General features: G+C 38.7%; 2 protein-coding genes across 2 annotated transcripts; one reads left to right on the forward strand and one right to left on the reverse strand.

The window, feature by feature from the left end:
• Positions 1-1,339: 1,339 nt before the first annotated feature.
• Positions 1,340-15,691, reverse strand: atg9b (autophagy related 9B). The gene is made up of 13 exons (XM_034137546.1): positions 15,041-15,691; positions 13,981-14,024; positions 13,643-13,707; positions 12,800-12,970; positions 10,804-10,945; positions 9,940-10,688; positions 8,582-8,735; positions 8,136-8,315; positions 7,447-7,692; positions 6,535-6,770; positions 6,336-6,423; positions 6,024-6,108; positions 1,340-5,452 (listed from the first exon to the last, which is right to left on the reverse strand). The coding sequence occupies exons 1-13, from the start codon at positions 15,150-15,152 to the stop codon at positions 5,301-5,303; spliced, it is 2,424 nt and encodes an 807-aa protein (XP_033993437.1). The 5' UTR covers positions 15,153-15,691; the 3' UTR covers positions 1,340-5,300.
• A 273-nt stretch (positions 15,692-15,964) lies between these two features.
• abcb8 (ATP-binding cassette, sub-family B (MDR/TAP), member 8) lies at positions 15,965-21,554 on the forward strand. Its single transcript, XM_034138234.1, has 16 exons — positions 15,965-16,159; positions 16,888-17,218; positions 17,347-17,502; positions 17,822-17,916; positions 18,063-18,168; positions 18,251-18,412; positions 18,655-18,740; positions 18,840-18,937; positions 19,029-19,134; positions 19,251-19,284; positions 19,404-19,540; positions 19,651-19,745; positions 19,829-19,962; positions 20,587-20,734; positions 20,815-21,065; positions 21,273-21,554. The coding sequence occupies exons 1-16, from the start codon at positions 16,056-16,058 to the stop codon at positions 21,354-21,356; spliced, it is 2,127 nt and encodes a 708-aa protein (XP_033994125.1). The 5' UTR covers positions 15,965-16,055; the 3' UTR covers positions 21,357-21,554.
• The last annotated feature ends 1,296 nt before the right edge of the window (positions 21,555-22,850 follow it).

The following is a 22,850-nucleotide window of genomic DNA, read 5'->3' on the forward strand; positions in this document are numbered from 1 at the left end:
TAATGTTTCTAGTGTGTAGAAACAAGCGGTATAGCCAGCCATACCCCTTTCTTCCCTATTCTCTGGCCTCTACGGTATTTTCTTGGTCTTCCCGTGTGGGCTTTCCCCCAGTGCCATTGACTGACAGCAGCAGGTCGCCTGGACCTGATTTAAACTCGCCGAAACTCTAGCAGACAGTAATCCACTGTTGCTGCTTGCCTGTGGTTCATCCGGTTCTGGCTTCTGTGTTTGGTTTCCATGCTCCTGAAAGTCTACTGATAAAAAGAAAAAATATAAGAAATTGAAAGCAAACTCTTTGATCTGCGTCTGTCTCACATTCATTCAAACATTAGAAGATCACAAAAGTGTAATATACAGTATATGAAAAATATGTTGAAATTAATTCATATGTCAATTTACCCCAAGTTGTTGTTCTTCTCTGTTTTTGCTCTTTCTATGACTCTTGATGCTCAATCACACAAAGAAAAATGGTACCCCCTTGATTTGTGAAGAAAACTCACGCATGGCCACCACAGTGAATACACCATTTTATGTAGACCATTTTGAACAGTAAGGTTTTAAGGGAAAATGCATGTGTTTGAGAAGTAGTTTTCGAATACGACTAGGTAAATGTAACTTTGAGTTGTTTTGTGCTAGTTTAAACAAATTACATGTTTATATAGTTTGTGTGTTAAAGCTGAAGTAACTTAACAAAAAATATCTTTGTTGCTTAAACTGTCAGAAAATAATATGTGAAAACAATCTGGTTGTTTGCCACTAAAGGAAAAAAAACAATCAGAGCTGAAGAGTTCAAGTATACATAAAGTAATTCATATACATTTGTTCATTTTGAGGTGAACTTTTCCTTAAATAGCATCAAACAATGTTTTTTCTTTTAATCAGTCTTGGACAGTATTCAGTCTCTGATGGCACTTGGATTACAATACAGCAGAGGGCAGCAGACAGACACATATACTGTATATAACTTGGCTTTGCTGTTCAGCAACTAAAGAGTTACATAAAATCCCACATTAAAAATGTGTTTGTGATGAGACCATTTTCACAGAATGCTTCCAGCGTTAGGTGCCACTATTTGACCTACATGGCCTTCCACTTGACCCCTTAGCCATATCGAGAAAAAAGGTCACGGTGTATCATGTTCACAGCCAAAACACATCCTCAAAACAACATTTACATGGCAGGCAACAAGTGGGTCAAATGTCGCAGCAATGGCAGAGTGAAGCCAAGAATGAACAGCAGATGGCTTTCATGTCCTTAAAATGGTCAATGGGGACATTGGGAAAAAATGATTTAAACCAACTGGATACAAGAAAAAGGAATAGATACAGAGACAAAATAGTGCATCTCAAATAGAGGTGTGTGGTGTTTATTTACAATGTTTATTTACAGTATTGACAGAGTACCAGTAATACAACAGGGGTACACAGGGCAATGAGCTTTCACTGCAGAAAAAAAGAAACTTCAAACATAAATCAACCTAACCATTCTAACCCACAAAACCAAACAAAAACATGTAACTAATTTACAAAGATTTTTAAAAATCACACTCAACATGGATTGGACTAAAGAATTTCAATTAGGCCAAGAGTGAGAGTAGCAGATTTGCAGTAATGAGACACAGAGGGGCGGAGGAAGGGGAAGAAAGCAAAGGAGACACTAAAACATGTAAATGCACAAAGTCTGTAAATAATATGTTTTCCTTTAAGAGAGTTTTGAGCCCGTAATATAATATGCATCTTGAGTAAAAGCAGAGTGGAGCAAGAGATCAAAAGATGAAAACAAAACCTGCTGATGACTTATAAGACAGAGAAATCAGACACATGTACAATATGAAATATAATTTAATCTATCTCTGCTTGAGATGTTCGTCATTAGGTACACTTGTTTTTTTCAGTGTATCTTTTTGTCTGTGTTTTTACTTTGTCCACCTTTAAAGCACTTTGCATTGCTTTCTACCACAGTGTGATACCACCTCTAAGAGTCAACCAAATTAGACATTTTCAAATCTTTCACAAAGCTTTAAGTATCCTTCAGTTTTTTTGGGTCACTGAGTTGGATGTCTATATCTATCGCTGCACAGTCTCACATATTATAAGGACATCTCAGACTTATCAGGCTCTACTTATTAATTTCGACAGACTAATATATTGGTGTCAGAAATGTCCAAGACTTAAAGAGAGAAGCTCCCACATTGTAATCTCAGAAGCCAACAAGGCATACTAACAGCAATATAAATAGAGTGACATAATTTAAATGTACTTTTTAATTTCAAATAAACATGGCATAATCCACCACACATGAAATGATTAAATACCAAAAATTAGATTAATTTGCCTCTCTACTCACGCGGGGGGGGGGGGAAACAGCACATGTATTGTAAAGCTGTGCCGAAGACAAGTTCTTTTGGCATGTTTTATTTTTCAGCTAGTGTATCTTAATTTACAGAACAAAACAAACAAACCTAAGTAACACAACAACTAAGTCTTAAAACATATTCAACATTTCAGGATGAAAACTTAGCACCTTGTTCCAGTCACTGTGGTTGTTCGACTGGTGTTTTAGTGGATAACCCAGGGTAAGGTGAGGAGGTGGGCCGTGATGACAACAGTTACAAGGCACACTTCCTGCTTCTTTAGGATATTGAGGACAGTGCAAGTTCAGACACCATGATAAGAAGAAGTGTGCTGTCAGATACAACAGACTGACATAAGATCTCATGATCAGTTTACAACTCATCTCACAAGCCACATCCACAACATCACAACATACTTGATGCTATACACAATGACTTGCCAAAAAGAGTGAACAAAACAGTATGTGCTGCTAAATCTGCGAAAGTAAATCCAATAGGTTACATGTAATGGCTTCTATGAAGAGCAAATACTAATCCTTAATACTAAGGCACTGCTTAAAACAAAATGACAAACATAACAGGGAGGTGTAAATGTGGAGACCGTCAAACGGAATCAACTCTGTGCACGAAGCCGAGCTCCAGTGTCTCTACAACATCAACGCACTGCACGATGGAAAATGACCCATGTGAGTATATTTAACAACGTGACAGAGACACACATCATCCCCTACAGAGCGGACTTTTACTGACCAGAGGTAAGAACGACCTCATGTGATAAGCCACAGTGTTTCCAGGTGGTTTTGCTGTGGACTGCGACAATACAACAAGCAGGGATGCGTTGTTTATGTATAAACAACGAGAAGAGATCGTTCCGGATGGAGACTGACTCAAGTGTCCCTTTTGAGACCTGCCCTTTCCAAACTGTAACTGATGCAAGTACTGTATATATACACGCACACATTTAAAAACAAATGTTTATTTTCTGTCAGTGCAAAGTTCATGTTAGCATAATTACGAAGGTGTCCAAAACGCATTCCTTCCACAGACACGCTCACAGAGAAAGTGTAATAGTTTCTAAATACGAGAGAGGGCAAAGACAAATTGACCCCTCTCTTGCAGTTGTGCAGGATGACATCTATGTTACTCTGATCTATAAAACAAAATGCAATTAAAAACGGGTAAAAAATATCTTTTTGGGCACTGCATCAACAGGCAGATTTAGTCCCAGTTTATTTTAGGTTTAAATCACATTCAAAATCATGCGGATGGGCATGTTATATTTGCATTAATACAAACTTTTTTGTGGAATTTCGACATCAAATGATTTTTTAACTACTTTTTTGGTGGGAACATGCCATTTATTTGATTAAAAAGGTTAAGTGAAAGAAAATGATTCCACAAAACAAATCTAAATAATGGTTTTACAAATAAATAATACACAAACATGAATTAAATATCCGGGAGGGTAACAGGTAATAAATAAAGCTAAATCTAACAGATGATGCAGACTGTGGAAAGTCCTTTTCCTCCTCATGCTCTTATTTTGAAAGAATAAAACCAACACTGAGAGAGCTGTTGTCCTAAAATCTTCAGACCTAAAGCTGCAGAAGCAACAGCGCACAATCTAAAAATCAGCCCTTTTGATGAAGTTCCATTTTTTTGTTATGTGCACAACACAGATTGGTTAAAGCAATACCACCCTGTTTTGTTCAATTTCTGGTGCCATCAATTTCAATGACTTCTGCTGGGCGAGATATAAGAAGAGAAAATGATTCCATGTATGCCCACCATCACAATCAAAATGCAGTTATTAGATGCACACTGCAAAGCACCCAATATGTACTGTATTTATATTTACACAAGAATAATTTCACTGCAGAGGTATTATCTTTTCTTCACCACCACTGAGGTAATACTGAAAACTTTTTTTTTAATATGGGTGGTAAGGCATGAAGCTGGCTTTGTGTCCAGCTCAAATAGACATCTTATATCTGCATTAGGATTTTGATGCCATGTGTATTTTAGACCTGTGATTTCAGTCCTGTTTTTAATTTGTAGTGTCCAGAAACAGCAGATGTGGAAATATTAATACTGTGTATAATCTGTATTTAGGACCGTTAAACACAGCCAGCAGCACCAAAGCATGTGTTTGTCAGATACACATGTGTTTATCTTTATCAAATCAATACTTGGTATCTTTGAGGATTAGCTCGGGTAGTAAAGATGTGGTCTTTTAAAAGGACAAGTCAGCAACAACGTGTATTTACAAATCACCAGGGTCAAACAGCACAACATGAAATATTGAATTCTCTTACAGGTGATCGATATTGTTCAGGCGGCTATGATACAGTTTGCAGTCTAGGTAAGACAGAAGATCACTCTGAGAGAATTCAAATAGACTGGCGCTGTTAATCTTTGTGATGCACAAATACTTTGAGGCTCGTCAGAAGTGGCGATGAGCATTTTGCGCTTCTTTTTTTCACACAGTGATCCTTTGAATACACCATATCGTCTCTCTGTCATTTGACATAGTTTGTCTGTACAAGTTTACAACAAGAATCGAGATGGATCGGACCGGACGGAAGACATATGGTTTCCCTGATGCCATAGTCTGCCTGATGTGACAGGATGAGGCGTGGAGGTGCAGAGACAGTGGTTATTCAATGATCTCCTCTCATAACAAACGCTGAATGATGTTTTAAAGGTCCATGCTAAACTCTCCATGAAGATCATCTAAGGCCACAATGTTCATAGAAGAAAGTAAAACTGTAAACACTATAAAAACAATAAAGAGGAGAAATTATCATGGCAATGTATCCCTTCTAGGATAAAAGGCCATTGTAAAGGTTCGACTAACACACAGGGTAAAGAACCACAAAGCATAGATCGTAGACTTGTGTCATATTACAGAGTTTAAAGAGAACGTATACCTTATGACCTAAGGCACTCAACTACTACTCCCAGTGCCCTGTTTTGGAGTAGATCCACTGTTTATCTCCTGATCATCTTCATTCTCCTCTTCCTCCTCCTGCCAGCCTCCAAGGTGGACAGTGGTGGGCATCGAGAGGCTGGAACCGAGACCGCTTTGTGACTGGAAACCTGAAAAAAGCGTTGATAAAAAAAGTCAGAGTCATTCTTAAGCATAGTCCAATTAGACCTGGCTAATTTACACACAGCTTATGTCTGTGGGTCAACCAAAAATATAATATATTATGCATAATTTATGCCAATTTTCTACAAATTGCATTCATCCTATATACACTTTGCTTTTTTAAATGTAATTTCTGAACTAACTAACTTGCAGAGTATCGTGTTTGTACTCATGCCAAGATGAGTACATGTTTGTTTCTGTACTGCATTACAATGAAGTGTGTTTTACCAATATAAAAGCAAAGATAATTGCTTGTAAAAGTCTAGTGTAATTGATTCTAAAGTCATGTATGCCTCTGTAGTTGATGCTCTGTTTGGAGTGTGTAATTAAGTGCTGCAGATTCAGGTCAATCTCTTTTCCATTACACATTAAAGTCTTTAAACTCAATGTTAATATTGAACAAATATTGAAAAACAGAGCTGAACACGGAAAATAATTTCTAACTTTCCTTTCCGCTAAAGTGCTGTATAAAGTATTTTGCAGGTTGCAAGTTCTTCGTAAAACAAGGTTTTCATTTACCACTGTTAGTGTGCAGATCTCTCATTGGCACTGGGTTCTGCCACTGCCCTGAAGCTCTCTGTGGGTGGGAGCTCTGCTGGTGGAGCTGGAGAGACAAATCGTTTTCAATGAGCAGCAGAAAATGTTTCTCTAGCTGAAATGAATATTTTAAATACCAAACATATGACACCTGTAGACTTGAGAAGTGCAATTTTTTTCACTGCAAAACCTGGTCAATGTTTGGATCATTGTAATTCAAGCAGAGTATCACATTACACTCCAGACACACAACAGAGGAAAGGTCAACTGTAGAGCTTGGAGACAGGAAATTACCTCGTGCATGTAGATGGCATGGAGACTCATCTCTGCTGAGGCAAACTCTGAGTTCAGAGTATTGCCCCGGATGTCACTGTTAGACATACTGAAAAAAACAAACATGTTAATCAAAGTTCAAAACAAGCATTTGCATTTATAAATTGATTTCACCAAACACTATTATAGCTACGGCGTGTGATGATGCAGTACGTAATACCTGTCAATGATGGTGCGGTCGCTGCGGTACATGGTCTCGGGTTGGACGGAAGAGTTCAGGAGGCTGTGGGAGCGGCTGCGGCTGGTGTGGGGGAGCTGGGAGGTGGACAGAGAGGCCAGGACACTGGCAGCGGCAGAAGCAGCGGTGCTGGGGGGGATGAAGCGGTGGTCTCGCCCTTGTAGTCCAGACGCAGTTAGAACAGGGTGAGCCAAGACACTGGCCAGCAGATTATCAGGCTGGAAAAAAACCACACATGTCAATAAAGAGTCCCTAAGTAAACAAGATTACATTGCAATAGAAAAGGTAAGAGATTGACATTTAGAAATATACTTTATGGATCATTAGTTAAAAGTCCTCTATTACACTGTTTTTCATGACTTTAGTATAGGTCTCAGATATATACAAAACATGTCTCTGAAGTGTTTGGCTCGAAACACCAAACAAATCGTGCATTGTAGCATCCCATAATCCCCTCTGTTTCAGTCCTGTTTCAAAAGTGCTGATTCTCTGTCTGTTACTTTAGATGAAAATAAGGAGCCACTCCCAACGCCCCTCTGTGAGACATTGAGTTAAAAAAAAAACACACAACGGTACTCTACGAGGAAATTCAGGTGATAATAGTTACATTGGTTGGTTTTTGGCTAATGGTTACACAATCATAAAGTGGTCAAAATCTGATCAGCTCATTTTCAGACAGGTTTTTATATAAATGGATCAGGACAAAAAGAGAGCAAATCTTTTTTCCTGAAACTTTCAGAATCTCTTCACACAGAGGGGACACGTGTTTATATATAAAAGACATGAAAAAGTGGATTTTGCATAATAGGTGACCTTTAATGTAGAGAATTCTACTCTTGAATTATTTAAACATTCTGAGGCAATTCATATTTATTGTAACATCAAGGTTCCTACCGCAGCGCCGGAGCCGTTGAACTGCAGCGAGGTGCAGAGCGGGGCCTCAGAGAGCAGCAGCTGGGTGGAGGGGCCGCCCTGAGCGTCGTGGTGCACCTTCTCCTTCAGATGGCTGATGAACACTGAGCTCTCCTGAGGCGGCTGCCAGCGGGGGTTCTTGATGGTGAAATGCATGAGAGACAACTCTGTCTTTCCGTTTTCAGCTTGTTGGTATATGGACGCCTCCGTCTGGCCATGGGACATCCACTGCAAAAACATTTAGAAATGTAAATTCATTCACCAACATTAAGAGCAGTACCTGTGAATTTATGCTTGTTATTTCTTGTCGTTGACAGTTTTGGTTTATCTGTAAAGATGATTTGTTTTTGTTTGTTTTGCACAAAGGAGTGATTTGTTTAAAACAATGAATCAAATATCACGGATGCTGATGAGGATGACCTGAACTTTTATTTTCATGAACAATGTATGCCAGTGGATAGGACCAGAAAAGTTTTTAAGCTTTTTCTAGCCCCTTTTGAACATGAAGGAAACTATTTGAGAATGTATTTTTTATTTGTACAGCTTTTTTATTTTGCTTCTCTTTTGTTATTATTATTATTTGTTTTGTTTTTAACATGTTCAATAAATTGACTAATACAAAAAACTATATACATTCCCAGTTTGAGAAAAGCTAAAATAGCAAATCTTACTGTTGGGTTTCCATGGCGCCTGATGTCCATCTGCGCAAAGGAGCAGATGTCTCCGACTCCAACGACATCCACAGTGAAGTTCCTGAAGAAGTCGATGATCTCTAGAGATTTGTTCCTCAGGTGGAAGATGAGAATGAAGGGTGTGACAATGGGACTGAGCAACTCCTCCAAGATGAACACCTGATTGAATCACAGAAATAATGAGTCACATTTTAAATACGTTCAACCCCTTTACATAATCAGATGAATGTCAAAACTTCCCAGAAACCCATCAATAAATCCTGTGAAGGCTAACAGACTGTATCTAGTCTGACAAAGTCTCATTATTGACCAGGTGCTTCATATAACAAATGTCATCAATCCAAACTAAAATCCTCCATCATCCATAACTCTGATTTAAAATGTAACAAATGTGTTCCTATCCACTCGGTTCCTCGATTCCTCACCGCTTTGTACTGGAACAGCTGCGCCACCTCGTCGCGGGTCTCGCTCTTGTTAGCATGTCCCCTCCAGTGGTCCGGCATGTAGTGAATGTGTGCCAGCATGCACTGCAGCAGCTGCTCTGGACACCACACCATATGCTCATCTGGGATGAAGGACCTGGAGGAGGATATGGACAAAATATGTTCACTATCATCTCTAAAATGAAATCGTTTTATAATGTTTAAATTGATTTGTGGCAGAACAATCTGTTAGTGATTAGGAGGAATGGATGCACTTAAAGCATTCCCATAAACACGAGTGAGTGAGGGACGATGAAGCGTACAGTTTACTTTTCACTATAACTTCACTCAATAACTGGAAAGAAACTTCAGAACACCAATGGAATACATCGAAAAGGAATTGATAACTCAAACTGTATAAACAAAAGTATCATTAATCATAGTATATAGATGTGTAGATTATAATATAAACAGTAGGGCTGAATAATGAGGTCAAAATACCTAATTGCAATATTTTTGAATGAGTATGACATTACGATATCATTCACAATACATGAGCGATGTTCACTTATCATTACTTCCCTTTTCATTATGTTAAATATATTAAATTATCCTGGTATCACGATATTTTTTTTTTTGCAAGGATCTGCAACAGGCATATTTTTTTCTTAAAGGGGACCTATCATGCAAAATGCACTTTTGTACGTCTTTTATACATGAATATGTGTCCCCGGTGTTCCAGGGAACTCACCAAGTGTCAGAAAACACAACCCTCTCTATTTTCCTCCATACCCAAATCTCTAAAAAAGGGGCTGCAACGGATCTGATAAAAACTGATCCAGATTTGAACACTGTCCTGACGACCAATCAGGAGGAGACAGCCACGGCCATTGCCGTTCAAAAGCGCTGGAGACGCTGTAGTACATATGCCAGGCCAGTAGATGGTGCTGTTCTCACAGAATCAGCCCTTGCAAAAACAGAGCTAAAAAATGTAAAATTGAGCAAAATGAGGCATGGCTAAAATGCATGATCTGTTTGGTATTTTGAAGGAAAAAAAAGTATAAATATGCCTTATATAGGTATGGTCCTACACTATATTATTCAAATATAGCATGATAGGTCCACTTTAAGTCTGTAGAATATGATTTGCAGGCCAGGACTCAGCAGCAAAACAATACTTTATTTAAAAGCTACTTCAACACAGATTTTCCCAAATGTTGCTTCTACAACTATTTCGCTGTTGCATTAGTCATTATTGTAATTTTTTATTACAATTAAAATAAGGTCTTTAACCTTAATAAACAGCAAGATTTAACACCGAGTTGGCACCAGGTAAATCAAACCTGTCTCTGAAAGCTCACCTGGCGATGGTGATGACCACTCCAAGCACTGTGATGGCGGTGAGGATGTGCTGCACTGTCAGGACATCTTCATCATAGACTGTCAGTGCAATGAGCACAGCTAAAATTGAGCCTGAGAAGAAGGCAAAGTTCTTAGCGAGCACCGTCAGCACCGGTGACGTAAAGGAGTTCATGTATTTGGACGTGGGCTTGTAGCCGCGGCCTAAACGTCCGTGCAGCTCGTGGTCCAACTCATTGAAGTGACGCAGGTATAAATGGCCGTACAGGGACCAGCGGCGCGCACCCAGGCTCCCCGGCTCTCTGCGGATCACTTCGGTGTAGCTGAAGAAAGCGTAGAGCACCTGCCACACCAGGATGAAGGGGCACAGCAGCAGATTGGCCAGACCCATGAGCAGGATGACTCTGCTGAGCTGCTGCGCCAGCTCCAGCCGGTTCCCGTTGCGCTTGTACTTGGGGTGCAGGTTCCACTTGTTCTGAAACAGAGAGCCAGGGCCCCAGAAGAGGATGAGCTCAAAGTTGTACTTGAGTCCCTGGGTGAGGAACACCACGTTGCCCAGCAGGGGGAGCTGCAGCTGCACTGGCAGCAGAGACTTGTTTATCATGGCCACCATGTAGTTCTTGAACCTCAAGATGCGGTGATAGATGTCCAGTTCTGTCAGCTCCTTCTTGTGTATGCACATCTGCTGTTCTCTCTGCAGGCTGATGAGACGGTCCTGCACTTCCTGCCATGTGAAGTTGCATAGTTCATCCTGAGAGAGGAGGGAGGAGAAAGTAAGCTAACTAGTACTACAGAGACAATGGTTTCATGGCTTTATTATTGTCAACATTAATACATTTGATAAGGTCTCTAGGTGTAGCACTTACCATTCTGATCTTCAGGGCTTTGATGTAGAACTGCCTGATCTCCCAGTAGCTCATAACATTGCAAAATACTTTAACAAGTCGATAGAGCCAGAAGATGGCTGCCATGATGAGAAGGAATATAAGCCAACTGTTCTCTTGAATCCTGGATAACAAAAAGAAAGATACTTTCAGACATGGCTGGCTTTATTTATCTGTTAAAACAATGGAATTGTGTCATTCAGAAAGGGATTAAACTTTAGTTATAGCTGTATTTTAAAATGTCAGGACATTTGCAGAAAGAGCCATAATGCTTGCACAATATTGGGAAGGGCATGGAAAGATAGCAGGTGGAAAAAAGTCTAAAAATATCGGGAGAAAGTTACGGCTGGGGCTAATTTGAAAACTGGGATTCAGAAAAAACATTTACTGAGAACTCAGGGAAAAACATATCAGGTCCTCTCCTCATATGACAATGTAAATTGATCCTTTACGCAATATTTAACTTATAATATGATGAACAGATACAAAAATGTATTAGACCTGCTGCTTTAATGTAGGGTATTTTACATATGTATCAAACTGCAACCAGTGTTTACAGGTTGTGGAAAGGCAGCCTGTGTCTAAAACAAATAAGTCTACAAGAATTCAAGAAGAAATGTATAATAGGTCACATTCAGATATAATAAACAAATGTTTTCGCGACCAGCATCTTGCCTTTAAAAGGTAATTAGAGAACTTAAGAAGGATATGAGGAGGACAGATAGGTTCCTCACTGTAGAACACACTGTTCCCAAATAGATCTCCAGGGTGTTGTACGTCACTGACTTCATTACAAATTAGTATACAGCCACAGACAGAATCAGGAACAAATTAATGAGGGGCCTATTAGACAAGCTTGAGAAAAAACACAGATGGAAGGCTACATCTTGGAAAAAATATGACAACATGGGATTGGGGTTGGAGTTGGGGGGGGGGGGGGGGGGGGGGGGGCTAGTGAGGTGTCATGTGGTAGTCAGCTTGTTGGTCCCGGCGAGTTGTCAGTATCTCTGCTGGAAAGTTTTGCCTCGCCAGAGCTATCAATTACGTGGTCCTGTTCCCTAAAGTCTAAACACAGAACACAAATACCTTCCTCCAAGTAACTGTCAGGGCAGGAGTGTTGTAACTCGAAGCTAGCAATCTCAGGTTCAAATAAACAACGACACTTAGAAAGAAAAACATTTCATAGAAAGCGAAGTCACAAATCAAATATCAAATGTAATCTTGTCAAACTTGGTGCTTTTTATTGACCGTTTAAGAACAACCTAATATGTAATGCTTTATTGTAATCTGCTATTACCACCGGCATTAAGACCTTTTTTCAACATGAATGAATAGCTTCAATATGTTTTCAGATGTCTTTAACAGCATAACACACAATATAAAAGACAGTTTGTTCACATTAAACATTTTTTTCGATAGATTACCTTTTATGAGGCAACAGTGTAAGATAAAAAACCATAAATACTCAATTTATAACTGAGTAGTAGAAACATAAAAACACTGTTTCTCCTAAGATCATTGCTTAGTGTCTACACTTTAAGAGGCATTTCCTCCCATTTCTAAATAAAAAAAGAGTTCTCGTGATTTTTGGGGGTTAAAAAATAAATCCAAGGGGAACGGCTTAAAAGGCTCCCGTCTTATGGATGTAACTGTACATTGCAGTGTGAAGCCACATCTGAACTACTCCAATAGAAATGAAGACTGGAAGTCTGATCATTACTGAATTAAGCCAGACAAATGTAATCCCTCTAAAGGCCTGTCTCTAAAAGGGCTCTAATAATATCCAAGCCCATGTCTGCTGGAGAACAAAGCAGCTAATCAAACTGGCTCGAATGAGAGAACGGCCACATCCTTTTATGTCACTGTTAAGTCTTTTAGTTAATTCACCTTGACTTCTAACTCATTTTGCCCCCAAAGGAAAAAATACATTTTAAACTAATTATAAAGTACTGTGAAACACAGTATTAAAAATGATTACCTTTCAGTGCACTGCTCACTGGGGAGGATGGCGTCAGGAAGAGTGACCTTGTTCCTGTCCAAGGGGTTCTGGCCCTGCCCGGTGTGGTTGACCGCTCGATTGGCAAACAGGACGTCATACTCCACACAGTTGACAAGAAACGTTGTGAATATGACAACAAACAAAAACTGACTGTTAGGAAGAGATGAAACGGGAAAAAGAGATTAGGAATCCTACCTAATGACTGTAGAACAAACAAACAAGCAACCCAAAAGTAATAACCTTGGCAAAAGAGATTCATTTTATGAGCCATTACTGAGATAAGTGACTATATTTCATTTCTAACTATCATGCACTCTGTAAATACTGAGAAGTGATAAATGTAGAAGTGCAGATAAGACCGTTCATTTGCAGTTCCGTTATGTAATATGTTTACAGGCTTTGTTTTGGTTGTGGTTATGAGAAAAGATTTCACAAACCAATGAGTTACTTAAAGTAAACCCTGTATATTTATTATTACACTCTTGTGACCTCAGCTATAAACTCAAGCAGTTTAAATAAGAGTCGAGTGAGTAAAAGTAGTAAAGTAAATAGTGAATAAAGCAATCACCAAGATGTAATAATAAGATGTTTTTGTTTGGTGTGAAGAATGTATTTCACATGAGCTTCTAAGTACAGCTGCTGTGGAAATCATCCGGCTGAACTTGTTCATGCTGAAGCCTGAGGCACAACATAAATTATTACCACTCACATAAACAGGGACTAAGTCGAACTGAAACTGAACTGAAAACCCAAACTAATGCTTAAAATTGAACACAGTATCTCATGATGAACTCTCAGCATTTTGTACTACTTGATACTTACATAAGTTCAAAGAACTCTGACAACATCATACAAGCGAAGCCATTCTTCTGATGGAAATGATAGATGTGGAAGGGAAGGTTAAGAAAAAATGTGAAGTAACATGAGCTAATAACATAAAAGAAAGCATCTTGGACGCCAATTTCAAGGCGTAGGTTTGATAAATGTGTCATATTAGGAGGATATTAAACTGGGGAACATAGGACCCAGGCAACATAGATACCCTCGCAAGGGAAGAAGTAAACACCATGTGTCAGCATGATGCAATGCCAGTGACACATGCAATGACAGAGCCCTTTGGAAAACCATCTATTAAACAAAACTGTCATTAAAAAGGATATCCTTTTGAAGAAGTTATCCAGGTTCTTGATATGGTGCCATGAGTCTGTAACATAAATGAAAGCATTAGCAGTTTCACCCAGAAGTTGCATTTTTATTTATTTTGTAATACAAATGTATTAGGTACAAGAATGTCACTATTTAAAATGATATACATTTCTACCAGAGAGGCAACAGAAGGCTTTTTTCTAAAATACACAGTAGTATATAATAGGACAATGAAATAGTATTTCTTATTGACTAAATGTTCACAAAAAAAGTGTTTAAAAAGCAAATAAGCTCACAGCTTGGGACTTCATATGTAGGATGCTATGCTATTGCTGGGAAGTATATTGAGAGACATCAGTGTAAGGTTTTAAGTATATTCATGTTATTATCTAATATGTCTTATGCTTGTCATGTGTGTCGACTACACTGTTGAAAATGGGTTTTTAAATGGGTTGATTTTTGTAGACTGTAATGTGTTTTGTACAGTGGTGTCAAGTAAGAGTTTTGATACTTTGTACTTCTACTCCACTACAAGTCAGGGGTAAATCCTGTACGTTTGCTCTATTAATGATGTGAAATATAATCAACACTTAAATAAGGCTTTGTTACACCTGGGGTAACATTAACTAGCTACCATGCAGTATACAATTAAACCTAGCTGCACCTTTACCAGCTTTGATAACACTCTAATGCATTAATAATTATAATCAAAACAATGAATATTATTCTAAAATTGCCCAAACTACATAAAGAGCCCTTTTACTTTTGGTACTTTATTTTGATGCTAATACTTTTGTACTTTTACTTGAGTAACATTTTGAATGCAGGACTTTTACTTGTAATGATTATTCCTTCACTCTGGTACTTTTACTTGTACTAAGGTACAGGATCTGAGTACTTCTCCCACCTCTGGTTTTGTGTGTATTTAAATGTGAATCCCAGGACGAATAACGTTAGCTGTGCTTTAGGGCACAGCTAATGGGGATCGAATAATAAACTATGCAATTAATCTGAATAAGCAGTTAGTCATTTGTTCAAAGATACGTAATATTTTAGATGTAATAACATGTTTACCTTTTAGGCCTTCGGGCACATGCACCAGTAAATCCTCCTCCTCCCCTGGTGGCGAGTCCTCCTCAAAGTCTTCAATTCTCTGATATTCCTGGTAAGCTTCAAAGTTGGCCATTGTTCTTCACATTCTTGAGCTTACCCCTAACTCAAAAGCTACTTATAGTATGATACGAATGTAGTCTTGTAACCTCAGCTACATTATGTTGCTAGCAGCTGAAGCAGTTCAAGTAATGGCAACGATAGCTACAGCTAGCCACTAGCTTGCTAACTTGATACTCCGGCGGTCAACGCTTGTGTAACTACACGACCATGGTAACGAGAGAAATACTGAGTGGTAGTTAAGAGTCAAGTAAACGAATATTCAGCAGATATAAATGTTACTTATAGTCGTGTTAAGATAACAACCTAACTCCACTGTCTGCTGTCTGGTTAGCCTGTGAATGATTCAGCCCCTCATGCAGTCCATCGGTTTGTTTTGTTCCCGACTTCTAACTGCTGGTGTTGAAATCTTCTTTGATTTCAGTCCACTCTTCCCCAGAGCTCGTTTCGTACACTGTGTTCAAATCACAACACGGTGCTGTCCAGTCAGTTGCGAGTTTCGTTAGCTGGTTTCCAAAAATACACCATCCAGTCAGTGAGTGTCCACTGTTTTTGTCTTTCACAAAACAAATGTCAACAAAACGCTATTGACGTCACTTCTGTTTCTCGGGACGTCATTTCCGGGTATGAGTTGTAGTTTTTTCGTGTTTTCCCGTATAAAGTCTGCTATTTTGTCGTGTCTCTGTTCAAAAATGTGGACTAACTCGCTTTAAATCTTACACTTTGTTGTTTGATGTGAAATTAAGATTAAAATGTTCGCCATTTCGTAATATTCACATAAAATGAAGTCATCCGTAGCTGCAGAAATGCACTCTGGGTCATGGTCAACATGGCAGCCTACATGGTGCCTGTGGATTACAGTAGAGCTTAAAGATCATTTAAACTTGTCTGCTTGTTATCACTGAAATAAGCATACATCATGTTTCAGATACTCTGCTGTAGAGCAAGCATCGCTGCTCCGGTGCGGTCATTGTCGTTACACCCTCGATGCAATAAAGGAGCAGATCTATGGAAAGTTTCACGGTAGGGTAATATAACCTGTACTCGCGTAGTTTACAGCTGACCTGTGGCTGCTATGTGTTAGTTAGTCATTACTGACGAGCGTGGCATACTTTGATTTTCTAGAGACAGTGCATGTTCATTTAGCTGCTTTACTCAAGTGTTCATATATTTATAGAAAGCTTCAGTGGGATGTATGATTGTATTAGTTTGTTTTCAAATACAGAATATGAATCAACCTCAAGTTCAATGTATTAGTTACATTTGTCTTTTCAACTGTTAACACAGACATGGGTTAACGTATTTGGGATTGACTTCTGTAAATATTTGGGCTCAATCAATCTTTTTCCAAAGAGAGAAATGACAAACAAATGCATGCTCCAGCTTCTCAAAAGTTGGGATTCACTATTTGCAATCTTTACAAAGTAAAACATGTACAAACTCAACAAACATTTGAGGATATAATCACAATACTCACAGGCCAATGTTTATGGAAATAATTATTCATCACTGTGATCATCATGTTCTTCTTAATTTGATAACACTGTAGGATAGAAAAACAGTGAATTAATGATTACTCATAGGGTTTTACATTAATAAATCATTATTGCAAGTTGCAGACATAATTCAGTTTCTTTAAATTGCTATTTCCTTAAAGTATAGTATATATACTTTATTACATTAGTCTTAAACTACTTTCAGTACAGGTTATTGAATGGCAAATTGTATTCATAATATGTTTTGTTATCCAGATGGTACACATCTCTACGATCCCCAGCCTGCAGCTCCTCACAGCAGCCTGGAAATACTGTCACTCGTATTTGGGGCCTCACACAGAGAGCTATCCGCCAGTCCAGCACCCGAACGTCCAAACCCCCTGGAGTGGCCCTGAGGTTCATCCTGGGACCAGCAGTCCTCACTGTCTCCGCACGGCTGTTCTGCCATGTGGCTCACTGCGAGGCAGATGTGAATAACAACACTCCTCTGGAAGTTACGACCAAAACACCTGCACCAGAGTTCAAATGGCATATCTTTTGGGAGTTTGTCAAACCTCAGCTATTTCCTCTCATGGGTGCTGTTGTGGTAGGCTCCAATCACTTATTTTAAATGCAATGTCAGTGTTTTTAAAATAAAGTGTGACGTGACATAAACTTTACATATGATCTTTCATTTACACTGATCACCTACAGTTTTATTTTTATTTTTTTCAGCTTGCTTTTGCTGCAGCTATCTTGAATATTCAAATCCCTTTGATGCTTGGGAATCTGGTGAACGTTGTAGCATGTTATCTGAGAGAACAGACTGGGAATTATGTCCAAGAGATGAGAGGCCCTGCGCTGAAATTACTTGGACTGTATGGTATCCAAGTAAGTACACAACAAATCTGTCAATGCTCTAAACAGCTGCACAATTGACTATGCCAGTCCTTTGTGTGTTGTTGTTTTGGATTACATTATGAAGTGAAACTTTTGGTGTTTTGAATAATCCTAACCATTTGGTTTGGCTTTCAGATTAAAATGTTTTGAAACTGTACATCTTTTGTTAGATGCTTTGATGCTTGTTACCCTACCCTAACATGATCAGTTCAACTTACATTCACTGTGAAGAAAATGTGCATGAAAACTCATAAATGTCACATCGGTAAATACACTGTTGCTCTGGTCATTAATTACCTTCTTTGTGCAGGGCCTGCTGACAAGTGGCTACATCATCCTGCTTTCAAGAGTGGGGGAGAGAGTGGCAGCAGACATGAGGAAGACCCTTTTTGCATCCTTATTGAGGTACATACCCTAGCAAAATAATACATGGATAAAAAAGAGTCAATAGGCACCTTACAGGATGCTTTCATGTTGTGCTAATAGCCCTCTATGAAGCTAACTTCCGGAGAAGCCTTATAACTTTGCCTGTGTTATTTTTTTTGTCTCAGACAAGATGTGGCTTTCTTTGATGCCAATAAAACCGGGCTGCTGGTGAACCGTTTAACTGCTGACATTCAGGAGTTCAAGTCATCCTTCAAGTTGGTCATTTCTCAGGTATAAAGTGCTATATTTTATGTTGTAGAATAATATATATTCTTTACAGTTTAGGCTTCTAAATTATTTTGCATATTTGCAGGGTCTTCGGAGTATTACACAGACAGTTGGATGCTTCGTCTCTCTCTATATCATCTCCCCCAAACTCACAGGTCTGACAGTGGTCGTCCTCCCCTGTCTGGTGGGAGCAGGGGCTATCTTCGGCTCATTCCTCCGCAAACTGTCCCGTTTGGCTCAAGAACAGGTGATGCCGAATGTAGTATTATAATTTTGCACAGAGTCTTTGTTTTGACTGGATAATGTCCTGTGTATACAGGTAGGTTTCATTGCCAAGTCACTAGAGGCTGAAATATTAGAACAGCCAAAAGTCAAACAGCCTACATATAAGCATGCAGAACGAACCATCTAAAGACATTTATATACTTTTTTGCAATTTAAATAATATGTTTAGAATAACTGTTTCTTATAACTTTTTGCTTGATCTAGGTGGCAAAAGCAACAGGAGTGGCAGATGAGGCCCTTGGCAATGTGCGGACAGTGAAAGCTTTTGCGATGGAGGAGCGGGAGCTCCAGTAAGTGAGAGTTTATTTGATATACTTACAGTCATAGTAGTTTTAGAGACACAATACGCTGTATGTTAGAAATAATATGTATGTGTCTTTATTCCCCAGGCTATATGCGTATGAAGTTGACAAGTCATGTGAAATGAATGAAGATCTTGGTTCTGGAATTGCAGTTTTCCAAGGATTATCAAACATTGCCCTTAACTGTGAGTGTATATTTTACTATGTTAACTGTCAAATCCATTGTTGAGCAGATCCATTACAGTTATGCTTTTGTACTGTGTGCCGTTATTGCAGGCATTGTCCTGGGAACCATTTTTGCTGGAGGGACTTTAATTTCTAGCAATGAAATGTCCCCTGGAGACCTCATGTCTTTCCTGGTTGCCTCACAGACTGTTCAGAGGTAAAAATACATCCTGCTCTACAATGGTTGCTCTTTTTTTCCAATCTATCTTTTAAATAAAATGTATCATTTAAAATGTAGCAGATGTTAGACTGCTGTATACTTTTTCTACTCAGGTCGTTGGCTGGTATCTCTATCCTTTTTGGACAGGTGAGTAAAAGTCATTGGCAAGTATAGAACATGTCTTATCTTAAATGTATCATTATATTATGTCTGCAACATCTGATGAACCAAAACCAGTGATAAACCAAGCTGTCAATCTGCAACAGATGGTGAGGGGATTAAGCTCTGGGGCCCGAGTCTTTGAATACCTGTCTCTGGTGCCCACCATCCCTCTGTCTGGAGGAGGACGCATCCCATACCCTTCTCTGACAGGAAGAGTAGATTTCATTAACATTTCATTCAGGTTGGAACCGCATCTTAATGGAAGTAGATTTCAAGGCAATTCAAGATAATAACCTCACATAAATATCAGCTGATACTATCTATACTTTTATTTTATTTGTATGTTTATAGCTATCCAACGAGACCCGGCCAACAGGTCCTGTCAAAGTTCAGCCTAACGCTGCCACCTGGTAAAACTGTTGCCATTGTTGGAGAATCTGGAGGAGGTAAAATCCTATTTAATGATTGTGAAAGTCTGACACGCAAACAATGTGAGCCTTCAAATTATTAACCAAATACTTACTTTTAGGAAAGTCCACTGTGGCGTCTTTGCTGGAGCGTTTCTATGACCCGACCAGCGGTTTAGTCATGGTGGACGGACTTGACATTCGAACACTCGATCTGACCTGGCTCAGGGGACAGGTCATTGGATTTATCAATCAGGTAAAGATTGTTCATCAATATTGCATGACTTTTATTATTGATTCAGTTTAATACAATTATTATTATACATAATATATTTGAAGCAGTCCAGTTATCGCCGTATCTTCAAGGGGAAAATTGCTTTCATTGATTTAACAAGCATCTCCACGGAGCATCTTCACACTCCGAAACAGTACGTGGTTGTATGCCCCTTCAGAGACATTTGCAATCTGCCAATGTACACAGAGGAGAAGGAAAACCAAGCACAGCAATCTGACTGTTGAGCCAAACATGCTGTCACCTGGGATGGACTGTTTTCACAGTTTCAGAGGAAGACAACAGTTTAGTGTTTTGATGTATTTTACTAGAAAAAATAAATGAACATTTGGAGAGTGAGAACTGTTCTGTTTTTTGTGTTAACAATAGCGATATTAGCAGTTTAATATGGTAAGTTCCGAGCTTTGGAATATTGAATCATCCATCTTTGCTCAACACATCTTCATAAGGTTTAGGGTTCCCTCAGCTGTGCATAAACCATACATAAATGTGAAATTATTGGTTTTGGTTATAAGAACCATGTAATTATTGGTTGGCTGGAAATCCATAATTTCCAACGCTATTATCTTCCACCCTGTATCTTTGCAGGAGCCAGTTTTGTTCGGATCATCTATCATGGACAACATCCGCTTTGGGAAGCCTGAAGCCACTGATGCTGAAGTCATTAACGCAGCCAAGCAAGCCAATGCTCATGGCTTCATTACAGGTTTCCCAGACGGCTATAGCACTGTGGTTGGTACGTGCTTTCATGTAGGCACACTAAATATTAACATTTGTTTTCCATTTAAATACTAAGCTCTAGATTTCCTTACCTAGGGGAGAGAGGGGCAACGCTATCAGGTGGCCAGAAACAGCGAATTGCTATCGCCCGCGCCTTGATCAAGAACCCCTGCATCTTGGTGCTGGATGAAGCCACCAGCGCTCTGGATGCTGAGTCAGAGCGGGTGGTGCAGGAGGCTCTGGACAGAGCTACAACTGGGCGCACCGTGCTCATCATCGCCCACCGGCTGAGCACCATAAAAGGGGCAGACCTCATCTGTGTCATGAGCAACGGCCGCATTGTGGAGGTGAGGAAGCAGACTTTTCAGATAAATTAATATGATTTTATCTTCTGTTAAAGTCGTGGCTTATTTATTGGAATCCCTTGAAAGTTTAAAGAGAGTTCACTTGGTTCTAAATTGAGCTACGTTCATACTTGTTGCTTCCATCTCAAAGTACTTAGTGTGTAATATAAGTTTTAATTATAACTTACAGTTTTTTTCCTGTCTTTTAAGGCTGGTTCTCACTTGGAATTGCTGGCCAAAGGAGGACTTTATTCCGATCTGATCCGCAGGCAAAGAGCGGAGGGGAAAAAATGAATACACAACAATTTGTTTACTGTAGATCTACACTGAGTAATTTATGTTATTTTTAAAATGAAACTCATAGTGAAGCATGCTTGAACAGATGAATTATGTAAAACATGTAATGTATATCTACCAGATCTCTGTCTAGTTTTACAACAAAAATCTCAAATGTACTGTATGTATGTACAGTAAATGTATTAGCGGACCAACTCAATGAGCCTGTGATGATTACCAAACTACTGTACAGAGACTAATTTAAATGGGATTTTCATATCACTGTGTTCTCTTATCCTGTATAGAATGATCAAGTATAGTTAGGAAGGGAACACAAGTATTAAACATGTTTTATTGAGAAAATACTGCACTGTATGTTATTTTTTATGGATCATGGCACCAATTTAACCTCCCTTTTAAAGCTGGAATCTACCATTGTAAATACAGTTTTACTAACTTATTCAGTTAAATACTTTGAGCAAACAGCCACCTTTTTTAAAATCATAACAAGAGATGGTTCCTTTCTAATGTGATGCATTCTTTTATACATCCCTTGTGTGCCTGTACACTGTGCACTGACACAAAGTATTGCCCACTGACACTGATTAATATAAGCAATCACTATTAATTAATTGGATTATTGTATAATTTGCCAAACTGAACAAGTGAAATCCAAGATTTCTATCCCATTTACAATGGTGTTTACATTATTTAACAGCAAATTAGGCTATTTGTAATTAATAATGAAAAGTTGGCCTAGACTAACATATTAGCCTAACAGCTCCCAGTAGAATCTATATGCTGCTTCAGATTAGATTGCAAAGATTCAATTTAAGTTCAGGAAACTCAAGGTATCACATATAGTATAAACATCCTTCACAGTTGTCTTTGACTAAATTATGTGGGAACATTTGAACAAATTGAGAATGTGTTCCATGGAAGTGCAGTGTGAACTACAGTAGTTAACGCTCTGTGTTTTATACAAATATTAAACAAAGATGTGTAACATGTTTTGTGTAACAGTTCTAAAAAGGAAATGATCATAATGCACATTACAAAACAATAGAAAAGAGATGACGGTGATTAATATATGAAACTGAAGTATGAACATTGGTGTGTGTGTATAGGTATGTATGTTTTAGTCTTCACTGTATATATATATATATATATATATATATATATATATATTAATAGATAATATATATAGGCCTACATGTTCTTTATGATTATTTCATTTACCATACATTTATCGAGAATTGTACAGAATAATGTACAAAAGGTTGAATAAGCTCTAGCTATGGTTCGTCACAATTTCAAACGTAATGACTGTATATAATTAGTAATTTGTTTAAGTGTGAATTAAATAAGTTGCAACAAACAGACAAAGTGTGCCATAAAAAATAAACACAAACGGAATAGTGCTGCCTGCTTCGATGTTTCTGCATCGAGCAATGTTTTGGAGTCTTTGGTCTGGTTTTTCTGTGGGCTGCGATGCATCTTTTGGCCTCTAGA

This window comes from Trematomus bernacchii, unplaced genomic scaffold (assembly GCF_902827165.1).
Source record: "Trematomus bernacchii unplaced genomic scaffold, fTreBer1.1, whole genome shotgun sequence".
NCBI classification, from domain to species: Eukaryota; Metazoa; Chordata; class Actinopteri; order Perciformes; family Nototheniidae; genus Trematomus; species Trematomus bernacchii.